We start from the raw sequence: 20,263 nt of genomic DNA, 5'->3' as shown, positions 1-20,263 counted from the left end.
TTTTAGACATTTTACAGGGGTCAATTTTAAATCAAATTTTCACAAAATGCCATGTTAAAAAAAAGGAGGATATTTACTCAATGTTTTGGTAGATTTGCAATCTTTTTAAAATTAGTTTTTGTCGTTAAATATCAAAATATGCAATTAGAAAACCAAAGTACTTAATGAATGAAGACTGGTTGGAAGGAAATGATCACAGAAATGTAGGATTTACATGTTTGATAAAAAGTTTACTAGTTCAACTTAATTTTAAACTATATATTTTGTTCTTAGGGCATACAAGAATTAATGCCATCAAGGATTTACAAGAATAAGATGTTTATCAAGAATTTATCTTAGAAATTTTTCAATTTTTAAGTTCTCCGGTGAACAGTACTAATTTGAACCCATGATAACAATCTTAAAATGTGTAAAAATCATACAATCTGGTTGAATATTGATAAAAAAAAAACCCAATTTAATATTTTTAAAAGATGTTCCGTACTCGACTCCTAGAACTACTGAATAAAGAATTGCTTCTCGAGATATCATATTGATATTTGATCTCCCTACGCAGTAATTGCAACCTTCTTCTTCAGTTCAACAATACTACGATGATTGAATTAAAAACTATCTTTGATCAAATATTTAGACAAATTAAGGCATGTTTTATAACAGGTGTCAAATTCAACATTATTATACTGTGTAATCAAGTACCAACATCAGATGAACTTTTTGTGTCTAAAGTGGGTCATTTGAGGAACAATTGTTCAGGGATATAGTATATACATCCAATAATTGCCAACATTTTTTGGTAGTTGATAAAATGGAACTAAAAACTAGCATATATGGCTTTCCCTTTTTTCATTTTAATTTCTATATTCCAAAAAAAAAATTCCTTGTCCGAAAATTTAACTTTTTTTTTTTTGGGGGGAATATATTATCCCCTGAAGTTGTTTATGAGTTTCCAAGTTTATCGTCGATTAAATGCTACATCTATGAAAACAACTCTGTTTATATGTCAAATATCAAATTACACAAAAATATAATTAACCGATTTGGAAAATTCATTATTTGGAAAATTCATTATTTTAAAAATTTCCACACCCAGGATCTGGTAGCCTTATTTACTTGAAAGTCTGGTAGCCTACTTTGTACTGAGACACATAGTTTTGTAGCCTAATTTACCTTGGTACGAGTTTGGTAGCCTTAATTACCATAAGACACAGAGTTTGGTAGCCTTACTTAGCTTGAGACACAGAGTTAGGTAGCCTTATTTACTCTTAAGACACATAGTTTGGTAGCCTTGTTTACCTTGAGACACAGAGTTTGGTGGCCTTATTTACTCTTAGACACATAGCTTGGTGGCCTTATTTAGCTTGAGATCCATAGTTTGGTAGCCTTTTTTACCATGAGACACAGATTTTGGTAGCCGTATTTACCTTGAGACACATAGTTTGGTAGCCTTATTTACCTTGAGACACAGAGTTTGGTAGCCTTATTTACTCTTAAACACATAGTTTGGTAGCCTTATTTAGTTTGAGACACAGAGTTTGGTAGCCTTATTTACTCCTAAACACATAGTTTGGTAGCCTTATTTAGCTTGAGACACAGAGCTTGGTAGCCTTATTTACTCTTAAACACTTAGTTTTGTAGCCTTATTTACTCTTAAACACATAGTTCGGTAGCCTTATTTACCTTGAGACACAGAGTTCTCTGCGACACCCAGTTATATACAGAAAAACCCTTTTATAGCCTTATTTAGGCTTAGACAGCCTTTTATCAGCCGTACTCATACTGAGACACCCTTTTATCAGGCTTATTAATACTGAGACACCCTTTTGTCAGCCTTATTCATACCTGAAACACCCTTTTATCAGGCTTATTTATACTGAGACACCCCTTTTATCAGGCTTATTTATACTGACACACCCTTTTATAAGCCTTATTTATACTGAGACACCCTTTTATCAGGCTTATTTATAGACACCCTTTTATCAGCCTTATTTATACTGATACACCCTTTTATCAGCCTTGTTTATAATGATACACCCTTTTATCAGCCTTAGTTTTACTGAGACAACCTTTTATAAGCCTTATTTTTACTGAGACATCCTTTTATAAGCCTTATTTTTACTGAGACACCATTTTATCAGCATTATTTTTACTGAGACACCCTTTATCAGCCTCATTCATAAATTCATACATTTATACATTCATACATTCATCACCCTTATATCAGGCTTATTTATACTAAGGCACCCTTTTATCAGCCTTATTTATACTGAGACACCCTTTTATAAGCCTTATTTATACTGAGACACCCTTTTATCAGGCTTATTTATACTGAGACACCCTTTATCAGGCTTATTTTTACTGAGCCACCCTTTTATGAGCCTTATTTATACTGAGACACCCTTTTATCAACCTTATTTTTACTGAGACACCCTTTTATCACGCTTATGTATACCGAGACACCCTTTTATCAGGCTTATTTATACTAAGACACCCTTTTATCAGCCTTATTTATACTAAGACACCCTTTTATCAGCCTTACTTATACTGAGACACCCTTTTATCAGCCTTATTTATACCAAGATACCCTTTTATGAGCCTTATTTAAACTGAGACACCCTTTTATCAGCCTTATTCACACTGAGACACCATTTTATCAGCCTTATTTATACTGAGACACCCTTTTATCAGCCTTTTTTATACTAAGACACCCTTTTATCAGCCTTATTTAAACTGAGACACCCTTTTATCAGCCTTATTCACACTGAGACACCCTTTTATCAGCCTTATTTATACTGAGACACCCTTTTATCAGCCTTATTCACACTGAGACACCCTTTTATCAGCCTTATTTATACTGAGACACCCTTTTATCAGCCTTATTTATACTGAGACACCCTTTTATCACGCTTATTTATACCGAGACACCCTTTTATCAGGCTTATTTATACTGAAACACCCTTTTATCAGCCTTATTTATACTGAGACACCCTTTTATCAACCTTATTTAAACTAAGACACCCTGATTGCAATTTATAACCTTGTTTCTTGTTCCAGCAATTAGTGAAGACTGTTAAATACTAGGATGGTAAAAGACAAGTGTGTGTTCAGTATTAACCCTGCATTCATTGAGTATTATGTATGGCAATCCATCAATTTTCCAAATCAATATTTAATACCTTATTTAATTGTTGATATTTAGTTCTTAGTTTAATTCTTAAAGGGACTGTACGCGTAATATTTATTTATCCTTCATTTGCAGAGCGGCATGCCTATATAACAACGGTACCCTTAAAACCTTTGACTGGTGATATATCTGATAAATGATATATACATGGTTCAAACTAAGAAAACTGATTATTTTCAATTAAGATTAATCTATAACAGTGACCTGCGGATTTATGTAAAAAACAACGGACGTTGACGAAGTTGTCAGAATTTAACACTTTAAGCTAGAAATACGAAACTTTCTTTCAAAATACTGGATCAGATAATGCTTTAAAGGGATTCATTGTGAATCAGACATGCCACTCATGTAAAGTAGGATATATGAAACAGAAGTTCTATTTCAGATGTTTAAAAGGCACGTTAGATTATTTTTTTTTTGGTTTTGGAAGTAAGTAATTTGTTATCTTATTTTTCTCCTCCCTCTTGGATTTTTTCTCTGATTTTACGGAGAAAACCGAGTTTTTAGTTCGTGAATTCACGGAACTCTTTAGTCCATTCTCGAGAATATCCAAGGGATCCGTTGAAGAAGCTTCAGTGACCTCCTTTTCTGAGAGGGTCGTAGAACTTCTGACCTCCTTTTCTGAAAGAGTCGTAGAACTCCTGACCTCCTTTTCTGAGAGAGTAGTAGAACTCCTGACCTCCTTTTCTGAGAGAGTTGAAGAACTCCTGACCTCTTTTTCTGAGTTGGACGTATAACTCTTGACCTCCTTTTCTGAGTTGGTCGTAGAACTCCTGACCTCCTTTTCTGAGTTGGTCATAGAAATCCTGACCTCCTTCTGTGAGTTGGTTGTATAACTATTGACCTCCTTCTCTGAGCTGGTCGTAGAATTCCTGACCTCATCAAATGGTGTAATCTTTGACTTTTCAGGCTGAGCTCTAAGACAAGGAGTTTTATATGTACACGATTTAATCTTGCATGGGTCTTCTCTTGTGCAGACTAGTTCTAAACTAGCTAAGGACCCCTCTGGGCCCTGAGAGAATGTTTCAGTGGTCCCTGGACCATTGATCAATGTAGAGGAAGTGTCCACGTTCTTGTATTCGGAGAGAATTGCTAAATCCTGAGCATTCATCTGAAAATGTTATTGATAAAAATTCATTTAAATCAATTTGAATCAATCCGCGGTATTTTTTACAAACATTTTAACTTTAACTAACAAATCTGAAAGGAGCCACATCTCGTTTTTATGTTCAATGTATTATAACAAACAAAGTAAAAAACAATCTGCTAATTAGAAATAAACTAAAGAGAAAAAATCTCACATTTTCATATTCCAGAATTAAAAGGGCGCAATTAAAATTTTTCTTCCATGGGTGCATTATTTCAAGAATTACACCCCCAACATGTGGACAGGCGGAGAATCCGTCAGAGAGCTCAGACTTTCCATGATTCATTATTATCATTTTTATTTGTTAATTAAAAAGCAAGTTTATTTATCCTTTTAGATACTTTTCCCCAAAATTCCTTTATTTTCCCTAATCAAGTCCAGATCAAAGCAGAATAGGGCGTTTAGATTGACAGCACTGATTACCTCGACTGGACTAGAGATTGGTTGATAAACTGGAGAAGAAGGTCTTTCATCATCAGTATCTTCATCATAGGCGGAGTATGGTTGATCTGTCTTATCTGTAGGAAACACTAGTTCTGGGACCGAATTTAATGAAGTTGAGCTAGGTCGCTGAACTATCTACCGCCGATTCAACCTGTAGTGCTAATGTACAGTTATATCAATAAGACATGGACAAATCTTGAATCCCCGATTCAAGGTACGTGGTTGAACCGTCTTTAGACTTGGTTCAAATTCATTAAATCCGGTTCCTGGATCTATATCTAGCTGCACTTGAGCCTCAACATACTCAAGCAGATCAACATCATCACCTCCCCTACATACATTCAGTTCAGCCTTTTTCCTTTTCACAATTTCTTATTATATATTGTTTGTAGCATTTTAGTATTTTCTTGGTTAAACTAACTCTAACTAACTAATAATAAAACTCTTATTGATGTCAAAACAAAGTAACTTGAAAGGGGAAGGGACTATTGGAATATATTTCTTCAAAGCATTAGTTTTTTAAACAAAAAATTCAAAATTTAAAATACAAAACCAGGGGTGTATAAACAGTATTACACCCGTGTTCAAAACTACTGAAAATTTGTTTTTAATTTGAACACAATACTTCTGAAATATAAGTTTAATTCTGTGGAGAATTATTTATCCCTGAAAAACTGGATAAAACTGGAAACTGGAACCTTGAAGATATATTGCGGAATAGCTAAATATTTCACCTGTATTTAGCAATTATACTGTACAGGAGACCCACACTAATATCCTTTCTACTCAGCAAATCAAATACCCTCCATCCGTTCCTGAACATTTTCAGATACAGTTATAATCAGACAGATCCGTAATTAGTTTATATTTTATCAGACAACTTCACAATCAAATTTTACAAATATGATTAAGGAGGCGATATTTCTGTAGTCCTGCCAATTCCAAAATGTTGTCTGCCTTTATTGTGCGTTTAAAATTGAGATTTATATAGAAAGTCTTCTGATTAACTGTCAATTAATTCCGGGTATTTCGGGTTCTGACTGTATTATAATAGAATTCATCTCAAGCCAGAAAAAAGATGAATCAATTCTTAACTGCGAATTTTCAATTGTAGGTTCTCTACAAAAGTGACTTGGGCTTTGTACTGCAGAAAATATAAAGGAATTATCAGAATTAAACACTTTTAAACACAGTAAAACGACAGTATTGGTCTGATAAGAGGTTTCAAGGGTACAATTGTGAATCGGACGGGGATCCATTATATGATAAAGAGTCACTTACAGTTCCTTTAAAAGGCATTTATTTAATGGCATTTCTTTAAAATATATTTTTTCCCAATTCCTTGATCGATTTATTCAGAAAACTCAGACTAAACTCAGTGAAATAGATATATAGATTATGAAAAAAAAGTTTTTTTTTGACTTGGAACCTAACAGCATACAAGGTTATCTATCTATATGAAGTGATAAGGTTTCATTTTGGGTTTCTTTTTCAGATCTTTAAAGATTGAATGATTGCTCATTTTTCTTATGGATTGATTTATTTATCGATTGATTGATTGGTTAATTTATCGATTGATTGATTGGTTAATTTTTTGATTGGTTGATTGATTTATCGATTGAATGATTAGTTAATTTATTGAGTGATTTATTGATTAATTTATCGATTGATTGATTGGTTCATTTATTGATTGATTGATTAACTTATTGATTGGTTGATTGTTTACCTGACTAGCCTTGAATCACCAAAAGTAAGATAATAAACACTTCTTCCAGCTTGGGCAGCAGCCATCAGTTGGATTAAAAACTTTAACCTTAAAAATAAAAAAAACTTTTATTTTATTTTTTGATAAGTCAATTATTTATTTTTGACTTAAAAGAATATGGATCCATGCACTGAAGGCCTAAATCCAATGTGCATACCAGTTTAAAAGAGGAGCATGTTCGATTTACAACGATATTCTTAAACCTTTTCCTGAGCAGAAATGATGAAACTTTAATAATTTTCAAATTGTGTATTGTGGATTTCATGCAGTAGAGAAAACAAAACACTTTTGCGATTTATGAACTCTTGAGATAACTTTCTGCTTATAAAATGCATGCTCAATGATATTTATATAGCTGAATACAATCCCCTTTCCACCTTTTCTCCTCATTTTAAGCTAGGAACTTCTAATCAGGGGATCAGATGGGGATAATGTTGGAAAATAAATACCCCCGACTTACTCTGGGTCACCCCTAAAAGCACCACAACCCCAGTTTCCAGTAGCAACAGCACACTTCCTAAAGAAATTTAAAATAAATAATCTTATGTTTACAATGCAACAATTGTTTCATATATAAACAAGAAATTCAAATTTACATTATTGTACATGTTGATTAACAGATGGATAACACAAATCTTTGTACGATTCTAAATTTACTTGTAGATTGTTGTGTAGACATACTTGATAGATAACACAAATATATGTACAATTTAAGATGTACAATGTACATGTAGATTGGAGATAAACAGATAGATAACACAAATATATGTACAATTTAAAATGTACATGGAGATTGGAGATAAACAGATAGATAACACAATTATATGTACAATTTAAAATGTACGTCTTGTATATTATATGTATTGCAAATTCAACTTGGCATAAATACAAACAGATAAATACAAACAGTTGAGACAAACAGTTATATGTATGTGCATTGTGCATTGTACAATGTGCAATGTGAAATGTGCGATGTGCAATGTGCTATGTGTAATGTGTAATGTGCAATGTGAATTGTGCAATATTGTGTAAAAAAATGTATTATTGAGCTTACTTGTTGTTGACATGGTTCCCTGTCTCCTGAAACCCAGCATAAGCTTTGTTCAGCTCCCGTATTATCATTTTCTCGCAATACTGAATCTAAAATTTGAAAATATTGAAGTCTTTAGGATTTAGATTTGCAAGATTTGGCTTCCTGGGATCCAATTTAGCCTATATTACCCCCAGGTTACCCATGAGTTTCTTCAAAATATTTCAGGAACTTTGGTCCAGCCGTTTATATAGCTAACACATATAAATATTAAATATATATGAGCGAGTAGCTTTATTTTATACATGAGCAAATGAGCTTTATTTAATAGATAAATGAAAATATCAGCCCGGCTCCCCACCCCCTCTACTTAAAGTTTATTCATTAGCCACAAGTTTGTACTTTTCGGAGATTTTTTTCATTGAATTTTAGCTTAGAGGGACTGTAACGTAAATTCAAGTGACGGCCTCCATTGCTAGAGTGAGATATAAGATTCAAAACGGCACCCTTCAAGGCTTTATCTGATCAATTATGTTTTAGAACAGTGGTTTCTCTACAAAACTTGCTGGCGCATTTCTGGCTTCAGAAACTATGAAAAAATATCAGAATTAGACACTTGTCAAGCTAGAAAAAAGGCGTGGTGAGATTAAGGTTTCAAGTGCACCTTTGTTAAACTAATATGTCTCTCTTAAAATGAAAGCTCACTTCAAAGTACAACTACAATCCCTTTATGGGGCGAATTATTTTACCATTTTCATTTTTCTTAATGAATTGCATGCTTGAAGAAGTAGCAATATCATTTAAGAATAACGACGATAAATGAAATGCTACCTGACTATTATGGAAGAGTGTAGCATCCATTGCTACTATATGAGTGGCTCTTCTAAAACAACTATCTACTTCTGTTGTGTCAATGAAAGAACCAGCAAATTTGAAACTATCTCCATACCCGGTATATCTGCAACAATAATGTTCGTTCATTTCGTTATTAAATGGATAAAAATAGTTAATAAATTCATCCAGAAGTGTTGTATATTGTATATTTTCTTGAAAAATCCCCCCCTTTTTTATTATCTTTTTTTACACATGATAGTAGATACATTTTTTATTAGGGGTTATTCGTTGAATTGGGGAAAGTAAATGTAGTTTAGGAGACAAAATTAATTTGTAGGGCAAAAGTATCAAAAAGACGAAAAAAATTGTAAACCAGTGCTTGGGATCCATTTAATTTTGATGCGGATCCGGATCAGAAATTTAATTATATGGACCTGCTACTAGATGATAGAATATTAATAAACTTAAGGATTTCTGGTTACCTTGAATACTGCTGAGCTCCCCTCATGAGGAGAACCTCTCTGTCCCCTAGAACCTCCGTGAAGAGTCTGGAGATGATGAGCTCCGGGCAGATTGTAAACCTGATCTCCTCCTGGACCAGTCCTTGTCCTAGTACACCACCTCCTACAAACCTAAATATGTTCTTGTATAATAATAATATATCCACTATCCAGTCATTGTCCAAGAAACCTAACTATGTTCTTTTATAATATTAATTTATACAGTCCTTAAATAAATAAATAAAATGTATTGTATATAATAAAACATTTACTTGTTTGCAAAATCTACTTGTAGCATCCCTTGTCCATCTGTTTCTATGGTTCCTGTCATAGATATTCGTAGTTTAATGCTAGACATGGGAACCCTTGTAGTTCTCCAGTTTGGTATACTTTGTCGAGACAAAACCTGCCGTTTAAAGGTTACAACACCAACCGGAGGATTCTCAATAACATTCCTATAAATATGAATTTTAGGTCAAGTCAGGTCAAGTCAGGTCAAGTCAGGTCAAGTCAGGTCAAGTCAGGTCAAGTCAGGTCAAGTCAGATCATGTCACGTCAGGTTGTTGTTTCTACCTGAAATATGCAAGAATACACTTGATCTTTTCAGCTTGTGCCTCAGGTCTTCTAATATTTACACTGAGCAACCTAATCAACATCAGGGTAGAAGTTAAAAAAAAATATGATTTAGGCAGTCGCCGGCTCAAGCCTGATGGCTGGTTAGAGCTGGTGAAGAGTTGTACTGTACCCAGGGGCCAGGAGAGGGGCAAGACGGTGTGGGGGGGGGGGCTGGCGTCCCGGTTTCCCTCGCATGGCACCCTTAGCGGGCCATGTCTAGCTGCTGTCAGCTTCTCTCCTATTCAGTTTTCTACAACTACGCACTCAACACAGCTTCAATTTCCTACTAAAGTATGCCCAGCAAGAAGAAACCCCCAACTTTAATTACCCTGAGAGGGGCGGTTCAAGGATGTAATGCAACGAAAGTTGATTGCGGTCGTGTATACTATGCTTACATATGATATTGAAATCAGTTCTCTTTGGGCGGAATTTGTAAACAAGAATAGATGCCATCATTGTTCGTTTAGTATCCGAGGAGGTTGAAAGCATTAAATTTTGACAATTTTGATAATTCACATAATAGTTTCCTATGACCAGAATATTTCATTGATTATTTTTATGTGAAAGATGGATCCCATGTCAGGCGGTACCATCCGTCTTGTGTTTAAATTACCTCCCAGAGAAAATACACTGCAGTACAAAAGATGCGTACACTTCTGAAATAACTTTCCTGGCATTACATCCTTGCCCTTGCCTGGCCCCCTTCTCGGGCCTCTCAAAAGTACTGTACCCCGTCAGCATCTCTCCTATTCAGTATTCCTTCCGTTTTCTACAACTACACAGCTTCAATTTCCTACTCAAGTATGCCCAACAAGAAGAACCCCTTACTTTAATTACCGATCAACAATTCATTGATTCAACAGTACAACCTCCTTAGATCAGACAATTTCGATCAGACAATTGATAAAAAGTGTTTTTTCAAAAAGGCTTAAAGAAATAGATTGATCGAGAACTCTATATAATTATATCCAACCTGTTGAAGTTTATATCTGGATAGTTTACATAATCAGATTTAGGTCCAGCGTTGTTCCTCCTACCATCATTCAACCATAAATATCCTAGAATCAAGGTTATAACATTACACACATAAAACTAACCCTAACGAAGTGCATTCTGTCTGTATGAGAACATGTACCATCAGCGTACACCACCCTATATGCTTAAATATTTCTAATAAATTATTATTGTTATTACCAATCAACCTACAGCCAAAAAGCATGGTCCCTAAGGCAATTTAAAGATACATAGTTCACCAAAAAAGTGTAATATGGCAAATACACAAAATCATTATTTAATTGGTGAAAATGGGTTCTTCAGAAAGGACTAAATGGACTTTTAACCAGGACCTCTAGTTTACTCTGCCCCCCCCATTCCCATTTCTAAGTATTATAATCAAAGAACCGAACTAAACAGCCTAGGAAAGGAAATTTTCCATCCGTTCGCTGATTTTTTTACTTATTAGGAAAACTACTTTGATGATATTTATGGGAATGCATATAAAAGCAAGGACAAAGCTTCTAAGTTTGTACCAAAAAATTGTTACCAAAAATAAAAAATTATTCCCCTATTATAATCAAATCTAATATCATAGGAGAAACTATTTTGATTTCTAAATTGTTTCTAACGAAAAAAAGTTTCTAAATTTATCTGACTATTTCTAGATTCTAAATATTGGTTGATTCCTAGGAAATGTGCAGAAAAATGCATTAGCAAGTAGAATAGAGATCTGGTGCTGGGACAGAGATATACTCATTCTCTATAATAATATTTAATTTTTCATAATTTTTCATTTGAACTATTTTTATTTGCTTTCAGAAGATTTGCTCTATTTTTAGTTGGTTTAATTGAATTAAATTTTACATAAAGCTTATTTTTATTTGATGAGCAACAGTAGACGTCATTTCATGTGGCAATGTCCAATTTACAACGGTTTACACCTTTGGCTGATCAAAGATAAATTTAAAATTTTCCTGTTAATAAAAAGAAAATTGAAAATTTCTCATTGCGGTTTCTCTATAAAATTGACTTGCGGATTTAAGCAATGAAAAAAAGAAGGAAAATATCAGAGTTGAACACTTCCGCGTCATTGTTGTTCAGATGAGGTTGAAAAGGGTACAGTTGTGAATTAGATATGTCACTTTATGAATGAAGGGTTTTTTAAAACTCAGTCTACAGTCTACACTCTACAGCCCCTTAAAGAAATCATCAAAAAATATATTTAATTAAATATTATTTCCCTGTGATTGACGAAGAAGAGGAATGGGTCCAGTAATTTCCTGAAAATAATATATTTTGAAAGTGGTCAACCGTGCCTAGTATAAAGAGGTCAACCGTGCCTAGTTAGTATAAAGAGGTCAACTGTGCCTAGTAAAAGGACATTGGAGTACTAATTAATGATAACTTAAAACCGAGTATGCAGTGTCAGAAAGCAGCAAACACAGCTATGGCTGTTCTGAACCAGATCCTGAGGGCTTTCACCTATAGAGATAGAACTACATATATAAATCTGTACAAGACATATGTAAGACCTCATCTTGAGTTCTCCTCTCCAGTCTGGAATCCATGGTTAACTTGGAGGAGAGAAGAACATACACCGATCTTGTACAAACCTACAAAATCATACATGGAATAGATGATGTGGACAGAAAGATTTGGTTTGAGCTGTATGGTGACACTGAAAGGAGAGTAACCAGAACAAGTGAACAGTCCCTTTGTATAGTAGCTTCCAGACCCAATTTGGATATAAGAAAACACTTCTTCTCCAATAGAATAGTTCAGCAGTGGAATGCACTACCTGATTACATCAAAAATGCAAGAAATGTCAAACAGTTTAAAAACATGTATTTGAGCCAAGTGCCCCTACCCTGATGAAGTAATCTATCAAACCTCTGTTCTCGTAAATGGTATGGGTCACCAGTAAAGCTGACACTTCTTCCTTGGATCAAGATGATCCCTTAGAAGTTCCTCTTCAAGTAAACAAGTAAGTAGTATAAAGAGGTCAACTGTGCCTAGTATAAAGTGGTCAACCGTGCCTAGTATCAAGTGGTCAGCCGTGTCTAGTACCAAGTGGTCATACTGGTCAACCTTGCTTACTTTAAAGTGGTCAACCGTGCCTAGTTTAAATTGGTTAACTGTGCCTAGTATAAAGTGGTCAACTGTGCCTAGTACCAAGTGGTCAACCATGCCTAGTACCAAGTGGTCAACCGTGCCTAGTATCAAGTGGTCGACCGTGCCTAGTATCAAGTAGTCGACCGTGCCTAGTATCAAGTGGTCAACCGTGCCTATTACAAAGAGGTCAACTGTACCTAATTTTAATTGATCAACCGTGCCTAGTTTAAATTGGTCAACCATGCCTTGTTTAAAGTGGTCAACCCTGCTTATTATAAACAGGTCAACCATACCTAATTTAAATTTGTCAACCATACCTAGTTTATATTGGTAAACCGTGCCTAGTTTAGATTGGTCATCATTGCCTATGATAAAATGGTCCACCGTGCCTAGTATCTAGTGGTCAACCGTGCCTAGTACCAAGTGGTCATCCTTGCTCAGATTAAAGTGGTCAGCCTTGCTTAGTTTAAAGTGGTCAACCTTCCTTAGTTTAAAGTGGTCAACCATGCCTAGTATAAAGTGGTCAACCTTGCTTAGTTTAATTTTAAATCCAAAGTTTAAGCAGGCTGCGTAACCCTGTAAAAAGACCCAGTTTGGGGGGAGGGGGGGGGGGTAAAAAATATGATCCTCAAAGCAAATATATACCGGGGATATGCTTCCTGTATTCTTACCTCTGGTCCTGCTAAGCATAACTTTATCATCCCAGGAAGTATTTTTGTGAAAAATAATTCCTCTTCAGCTTCATTGAAGTCCTCAACTATCTCATGCAAACACTGGAACGACCAGTTTGGGTCATCATAAAACCTAAGAGAGTAGAATGGATTAAGTTCATCTCACATATTAGATTAGATTATAATATATTAGATTCATATCAAGATTAGATGGATTTGATTAAATCACAGATAAGATGGATTTGATTAGATTCATATCACAGGTTAGATAGATTCTATTAGTTTCATTCATCACAGATTAGATGAATTGGATTAGATTTGATAAGATTCATTTTAAGATTAGATGAATTTGATTAGATTTGATTATATTCATATCAAGATTAGATGAATTTGATTAGATTTGATAAGATTCATATCAAGATTAGATGAATTTGATTGGATTACATTAAATTCATATCCAAGATTAGAAGAATTTGATTAGATTAGATTAGATTAGATTCATATCACAGATTAGATAAATTTGATTAGATTAGATTAGATTAGATTCATATCAAGATAATATGGATTCGATATTAGAATAAATTAGATTAGATTCATATGACATATTTACTATCCACAGTGATGTCTAAATCAAGAAATAAAAATATTCAAGCGAATTGAAGTTGTTTTATTTTTTTTTATCTGATTGACTGATTGATTAATGTTTTTTTTCTAAAACCATCAAAAGGCGAGCATATTAATGTAGAAAATTACAATCAACTAAAATCACATAGATCACAAACCAAAAAAATGGTTCAGAATACAAATCTGAACAAACCTTGAATTGTAACTAAGGATTGCCTCACGCAGTTGCAGAGTAGAGGAGATCTGTTGACCTAACACTTCCTTTATCATTCTCCATCTGGAAACAGAATCCAAATCAAATCAAATCAAATCAAATCAATCTTTCAGCTTCCAAGTTGAGGTTCGGAACTACAAGTCCTTGAAGACAATTTGCTTCTTTTGATTAAACTAGAACTAGTTTGATTTAGTTTGATTAAACTAGAACTAGTTTGATTTAATTTGATTAAACTAGAACTAGTTTAATTTATTTTGATTAATCTATAACTAGTTTGATGTAGTTTGATTAAACTAGAACTAGTTTGATTTAGTTTGATTGTTTAGTTTGATTAAACTAGAACTAGGAACCTAAAGGGCTGAGAAATTTTAGAAACAATAATGCATAGCGCATGGGGAAAACTGTTTTAAAATGAAATATTATAATTTCGGATTACGCATCATGTCACTTTATCATTGGATGTTCTGTAAATTTTCGTTTTCAAAATCCAAATGTAATGTACCTGGACTTTAACTCAGGTCTGTTTCTATTCTTGTTCTTCTTCTTTCTACCGTTGTTATTACTACTATTGTCAACATACTGGTTATGCCTGGATTATAACACTATTCGCCATTTTGTTTAATATGCTTAAATTAAATCCAACTTTTCAAGGTTTATTTCTACCTTTCTAATTAATATTTAATTGAACACGTTTATGAATTGATCCCTTGCTAATAAATTATTTTCGGGTATACATCATACTTGACATGTGTGAAAAAAATCCAAAAAATTCAATAAAAAATACAATTTGATTATTGAGTCTACATAATCAATCAATCAACTAATCGAGCTAACCTGTCAGTTTAATTAGTCAAACAGATTTATTAATCAATCAGTCAAGCTGATTTATTAATCAATCAGTCAAGCTGATTTGTTAATCAATCAGTCAAGCTGATTTAACAATCAATCAGTCAAGCTGATTAATTAATCTATCAGTCAAGCTGATTAATTAATCAATCAGTCAAGCTGATTTATTAATCAATCAGTCAAGCTAATTTGTTAATCAATCAGTCAAGCTGATTAATTAATCAATCAATAAAGCTGACCTATTAATCAATCAATCAGTCAAGCTGAAATAATCAGCCCGTCAAGCTAGTCAAACAATCACTTAATTAATCAAGTCTATCAAGAAACAAATAAGGCAATAGGTCCTTATTCTATTTTTTTTTTGCTTTGGTTTGACAATTTTGAAAATTATCAATCAATCAAGCTAATCAAGACACAGACAAAGTAATTTGCTTATTGGCCCTTATTTGGTTTGGTCTCTTATTTACAAGGTTAGGTCTATAGTGTTTACCTAGACCAGGGTAGACGAACATGTTCATTATCCCAGACATCATTATTATCACGGGATACAGTAGGGTAGGGAGCAGGAACTCTAAACAAGGTTATAAAGTACATCATTATTATCACGGGATACAGTAGGGTAGGGGCAGGAACTCTAATCAAGGTAATAAAATACATCATCCATATCACAGAATATAGCAGGCAAGAAGTATACCTCCAATTTCCCCCCTCCCCCTCCCAAAGAAAAAATGAAGGAAACAATTAAATTATATTTTAAAACTTGCCAAATAAATATACAATCTAGGATCCTGTTACACCTATTGTTAAACTAGTTCAATCCAATTCAAACTAGGACACCTGGGTTATCTAATATCTTTATATTTCACATTATGTAAATAAAACTTGACAAGTTGATGAAATTTTCTTCTTTGAAATTAAACAGTCTTCTCTTATTGTTCTTCAAGTTATTATTAATATGATTATTAAAGGTTTACTCTACGAATAGCTGACATCTTTAAGGTGATAAATTCAACAAGGGCGAGGGGAAAAACGATGAAGGTTTTAGTGAAGGTAAAATTTCCGTTAGATCTCTAATAAGATTATAAGATTTGAATAGATAGATGCTAGTTGTAATTTCTATTGGTTATGAATAGTCCCCAAGCATGTTAGGGAACCCTGATTGGATTAAACGCTACCGGACAGTTAAAACAACCAATCTAGATTTGGGAAAATATAGAGGCCGAATTTAAATAATGTAAACCACGTCGCTGATCCGCCAAAAACCGGTTCCAATTGAGCGCTGGCTCAAATCTCAAAACGCTGTATTTCAAGTGGAATTAACCATGTTTGAGCTGCGCGGCGTCTCTACGCGTCTCAAATTTGATTCGCGGCTCATATTCTTTCAATTCGTCCTCTGGATTGCTAGGGAAAGGTGGGGAAGAGGATAACTAGGAATGATAGTGGATGATAAGGTACCTGTCCAAATTAAGAGAATGAGAGTGAAGAAGAACTGTATGCGTGGAGGATGGTTTAAGAGGAGATGAAGGATGTGGAACGGTTACACCTAGTCTACCCAACTCATCTAGTTCACAACCAGCAGTACACTCGCTTACTAATATCATTTTTAATACTTAATATTGATATCTTTATACTAGCTTGGGAACTCAGTTTTGCCTGAAGTTTTCCTTAAAAAAGTAAACCATCTCCACTTGAATTTTTTAACCAAGCTAATAACATTCCCGTTGTTCCACAGGGGTCAAGGGGTTCCTTAGTTACGATCGGACAAAAAAACAGACCGACAAACAGAAAAAAAGATTATTTTAGAAATCCACCAATGAAAACAGGAAAATCCGCCAACTTGCGATGTGAATATTTATTCTCTTCAAATTCATAAAATGAAGTTTCAATGAAGTAAGAAAAAAAACGTGGATATTCCCAAAACAAACAAGCTTAAAGAGACAATAAATAATATTTTCCTGTCAAGGTCCGTTTGAGTTCCTGAGATCCGAACATATCCTGTTTCACCCAAACAAATTAGGTTTTGGTACAAAAAGAATACCTAAAATTGTGATGTGAAATGCCAAAATGTCATGTAAAAAGGGTTATTGCTGTAAATTTGTTTAAATTCCTGGGATGAGTTAAATTCCGACACATCAGTATCATTTGCAACATCTTCTTTATCTGTATCATCGTTTTCATGAAAGTCATGAACGGTAAATGTAGCTCCATGACTAGCTGTACTTTCTTCCTTTCTTGGAGTTTGTCTTTCTTTAGTCGGAGAACTTTTCAACACATCTGCGTAACTGAATTTAGTCGGAGTTCCACTGTTCTGGACTTTTCTATTTGTTTCATCATACAAACAGACAGATACTGAATCCTGTGTGTTTTCCATCGTGAATTTAGAACTGGTGGCGGTCTGAACAGAAAACTTTTCCCTTTCTTGAACTAAATTCATGGATTCATCGCTAGTTTCATCATCTGACGCTGGAATGGTAACAATATCATTTTGATTTCGGACACGACAATATTCAAGTTTGGACGCCGAATTCTTATCAATGGACGAGTACTTCTCTGAAGTTCTAACAGCTGCTGCTGTAGTAATTACAGCTGTTTCTCCGTCTTCATCTGTGAGAACAGAGTAGTTGTCTGTCTTTAATTTAGAATCAGAATCATCACAACTGTCTTTGGCAGTTTCAATACCATCCTTCGTTTCACATCCTGGAATGTAAGTATGCATTATTAAATTATATTAAATTAAGGATTATCTCCATTTGTAAGGTGACATGCCTGATTCACAACTATACCCTTTAAACCTTTACTAAGTGCCAATGTGGAAGATATCGTCGTTTTCTGTCCTGAAAACTGTTAAATTCGGATGCTATAAATTCGTAAGTCAATTTTAAAGAGAAACCACATTAAGGTTTTCAAATCCAAAAACTAGGATATCTCCTTTATTATTAATCAGACAAAATTTAAAGGGTGCTGTTGTGAATCGAATGTTCCACTCTATAATTAAAGGAAATCGCATCTACAGTTATTTTAAACTTTGATTTGTTATAAGAGTAACATTCGCAGTTAATGTGACGGTACTTTTTTTGTATAGATATTTTTGTTCACTAACTACAAAAATTTGCGTCCATGAACTTTCAATTTTTTCAATGTAAACATCTTAGCTCAGGATCAATTGAATTCGAACAGGATCCGAATCAAAAGCTCAGTTATTTCCCCCTTAAACTCAATAAATCCCCCACCCCCCAAAAAAACCGAGAAAAAAAACATTAAAATGTCCGCTCCGCGCAAAATCTAACTTTTAATAATGATATTCATAGAGTAATGGAGGGGAATGATTGTTGAGGAAATATACACCCCTCCTTCATTATCTGGATCCTAAACAATGGTAGCGTCTTACCTTTTCCTGGTTCCCCCATCTTTATTTTTTTAGCTGGAGGGGATAATGGAGATGAAGGGGTCATTGCACTTAAACCTCATCCAGTCTTTACTCTAAAGATATTTCTATATATGTACTTAGCTTGTCTGTCTGTCTGTTCGTGTCCAATAAACGTCCAAACGGCTGAACCGATCACCGTTTTTGATTTTTGTAAAAGTCTGAAAATGCGCGAACAATTATTATGAATCTGTGAACCTTTTTTGTTATTGTTTAATACTAAGAGAAGATGCTCATATATAGAGCCACTATTAAAAGTTGAAAAGGAAGATGGTCGTGAAACCGTAACACTTTTAGAGGTGAAATTTTGATAAAAAGTTATTTTCGCCTCCAAGGTAACAAAGGAAGTCGTTTTCTGCTGAGAAAAGAAAAAGAAAAAAATAAGAATATAGAGCAAAGAGTAAAGAGTAACTCGTACGGATGGCAACGGGCAACCACCCAAACTAAACTAATCGGCACGGACAACACCGAGTACTTTCAAAGTTTGTTTATTAGCATTATTATTATTGTCATTCCTCCATTTATGAGGGTAGTATGCCACTTAGAAAACGGAAAAAGACATCGTAGGCTAAAACTGTCGGAGAGTTTTAAACATCTTTGAACGAGATAAAAAATAAGTTATTTATAAATGATTTACCATCTATAGTAGCCTACACCAAGCACTGTGTTGAATGTTGATCTTAATGCTTCTATTGTTTATCTGAAATTACATATTTCTGAGAATACAATTCTAAAGTTTCTAGTTATATCCAGTTCAATTTAATAGAATTAGTCAGCTCTTTCTATTCGGAGGAGATATATAAACACAAAATGGATTATAGGTACTGTAGGCGTAAATTTAAGTTACACTCCATAAAAAGATGGAAATGTCCGATTCACAACGATACCCTTGAAACCTTTATCTAACTCATTATGATGGAAGATAATGTAGTCTTTTAGCTTTAAAAATGTTTTGTTTAGCGAAATTAAGCATAGATATTAAATGCAAACGTGAACAGACAATTAAGGGTACCGTTGTGAATCGGACTTGCCAGTCTTTAAATGACTTATAATTTGAAATAACGTTTACAACCCCTGTAAAGGCAGTAATTGCGATTTCAAAATTCTGGTCAATCAAGCGAAAACTGAGGAAAATTTAAAGGGTGCCGTAGTGAATCGGGCATGTCTATATGAAAGTGGAAAGCCCCTGAAAATTACGTCGACATTCTAAACTTATATTCTAACACCCAACATGATTTTTTAGTTGTTTAAATCATTAGAATTTTCGATTTAAGCTTTTCTGAGAAGCTTGACATTTTGAATAAACAGATTAAGTTGAACCCTCATTGGCTGAATTCCGAACATAGGTAATCTCTCCGACAAGAGATGGCATCTTTTAATCAATGACACGGAAATATAAAATCACGTAAATTGATGAAAATAAATAACAGAAAGCATAAAAACAGAACAACTCCAAAACTAAAACATTAAATATTGTCAATTACTCAGTAAATATTTTTTGAGATAAAATTGATAATATTTAGATTTAGGACAGGAGGATGGGTTCTTCAGTGGAGTGTGGATAATATTTAGATTTAGGACAGGAGGATGGGTTCTTCAGTGGAGTGTGGATAATATTTAGATTTAGGACAGGAGAATGGGTTCTTCAGTGGAGTGTGGATTATATTTAGATTTAGGACAGGAGGATGGGTTCTTCAGTGGAGTGTGGATAATATTTAGATTTATGACAGGAGGATGGGTTCTTCAGTGGAGTGTGGATTCAGCATGGGTTCTCCAAACTTGTTTCTATAAACACAAATTTCATGGTTTTACTAAGTGCTTCAGGTGTATATACTATATATGTTGGCATAAAAGATTATT

The 20,263-nt window shown here is 34.0% G+C and overlaps 1 protein-coding gene across 11 annotated transcripts; it reads right to left on the bottom strand.

Moving 5' to 3' along the window:
* Window positions 1-78: 78 nt before the first annotated feature.
* Window positions 79-20,187, bottom strand: LOC111697984 (poly(ADP-ribose) glycohydrolase). 11 transcript variants are annotated; one of them, XR_002764440.1, is made up of 25 exons: window positions 19,041-20,187; window positions 18,368-18,459; window positions 17,087-17,676; window positions 16,935-16,974; window positions 16,435-16,570; window positions 15,470-15,550; window positions 14,636-14,722; window positions 14,113-14,196; window positions 13,296-13,428; window positions 11,754-11,792; window positions 11,199-11,272; window positions 10,490-10,549; window positions 9,475-9,546; window positions 9,174-9,356; window positions 8,884-9,033; window positions 8,399-8,525; window positions 7,592-7,677; window positions 6,998-7,054; window positions 6,499-6,585; window positions 5,507-5,587; window positions 5,039-5,130; window positions 4,752-4,864; window positions 3,551-4,292; window positions 3,174-3,220; window positions 79-588 (listed from the first exon to the last, which is right to left on the bottom strand). XR_002764440.1 is itself a non-coding variant. In XM_023468181.1 (24 exons), the coding sequence occupies exons 2-23, from the start codon at window positions 18,429-18,431 to the stop codon at window positions 3,588-3,590; spliced, it is 3,141 nt and encodes a 1,046-aa protein (XP_023323949.1). In that variant the 5' UTR covers window positions 18,432-18,459; window positions 19,041-20,187; the 3' UTR covers window positions 567-3,220; window positions 3,551-3,587. The 11 variants fall into 11 exon arrangements, 5 of the variants coding, with proteins under 5 accessions (XP_023323949.1, XP_023323953.1, XP_023323948.1 ...); XR_002764435.1 differs by having other exon boundaries at window positions 567-3,266; window positions 3,519-4,292; XR_002764437.1 differs by having other exon boundaries at window positions 567-3,244; window positions 3,519-4,292.
* Between the last annotated feature and the right edge of the window lie 76 nt (window positions 20,188-20,263).

Source organism: Eurytemora carolleeae, unplaced genomic scaffold (assembly GCF_000591075.1).
Source record: "Eurytemora carolleeae unplaced genomic scaffold, Eaff_2.0 scaffold296, whole genome shotgun sequence".
NCBI classification, from domain to species: domain Eukaryota; kingdom Metazoa; phylum Arthropoda; class Copepoda; order Calanoida; family Temoridae; genus Eurytemora; species Eurytemora carolleeae.
This window is presented reverse-complemented; position numbering and strand designations above follow the sequence as displayed.

Excerpts from the sequence above, each read along its gene's own strand:
- LOC111697984 (XM_023468180.1), bottom strand. The coding sequence starts at position 18,431 with ATGACCCCTTCATCTCCATTATCCCCTCCAGCTAAAAAAATAAAGATG. Across the intron at positions 13,429-14,112 it reads ATCCTTAGTTACAATTCAAG|GTTTTATGATGACCCAAACT; the intron begins GTTTGTTCAGAT and ends CTACTCTCTTAG. Across the intron at positions 8,526-8,883 it reads GGAGCTCAGCAGTATTCAAG|ATATACCGGGTATGGAGATA; the intron begins GTAACCAGAAAT and ends TTATTGTTGCAG.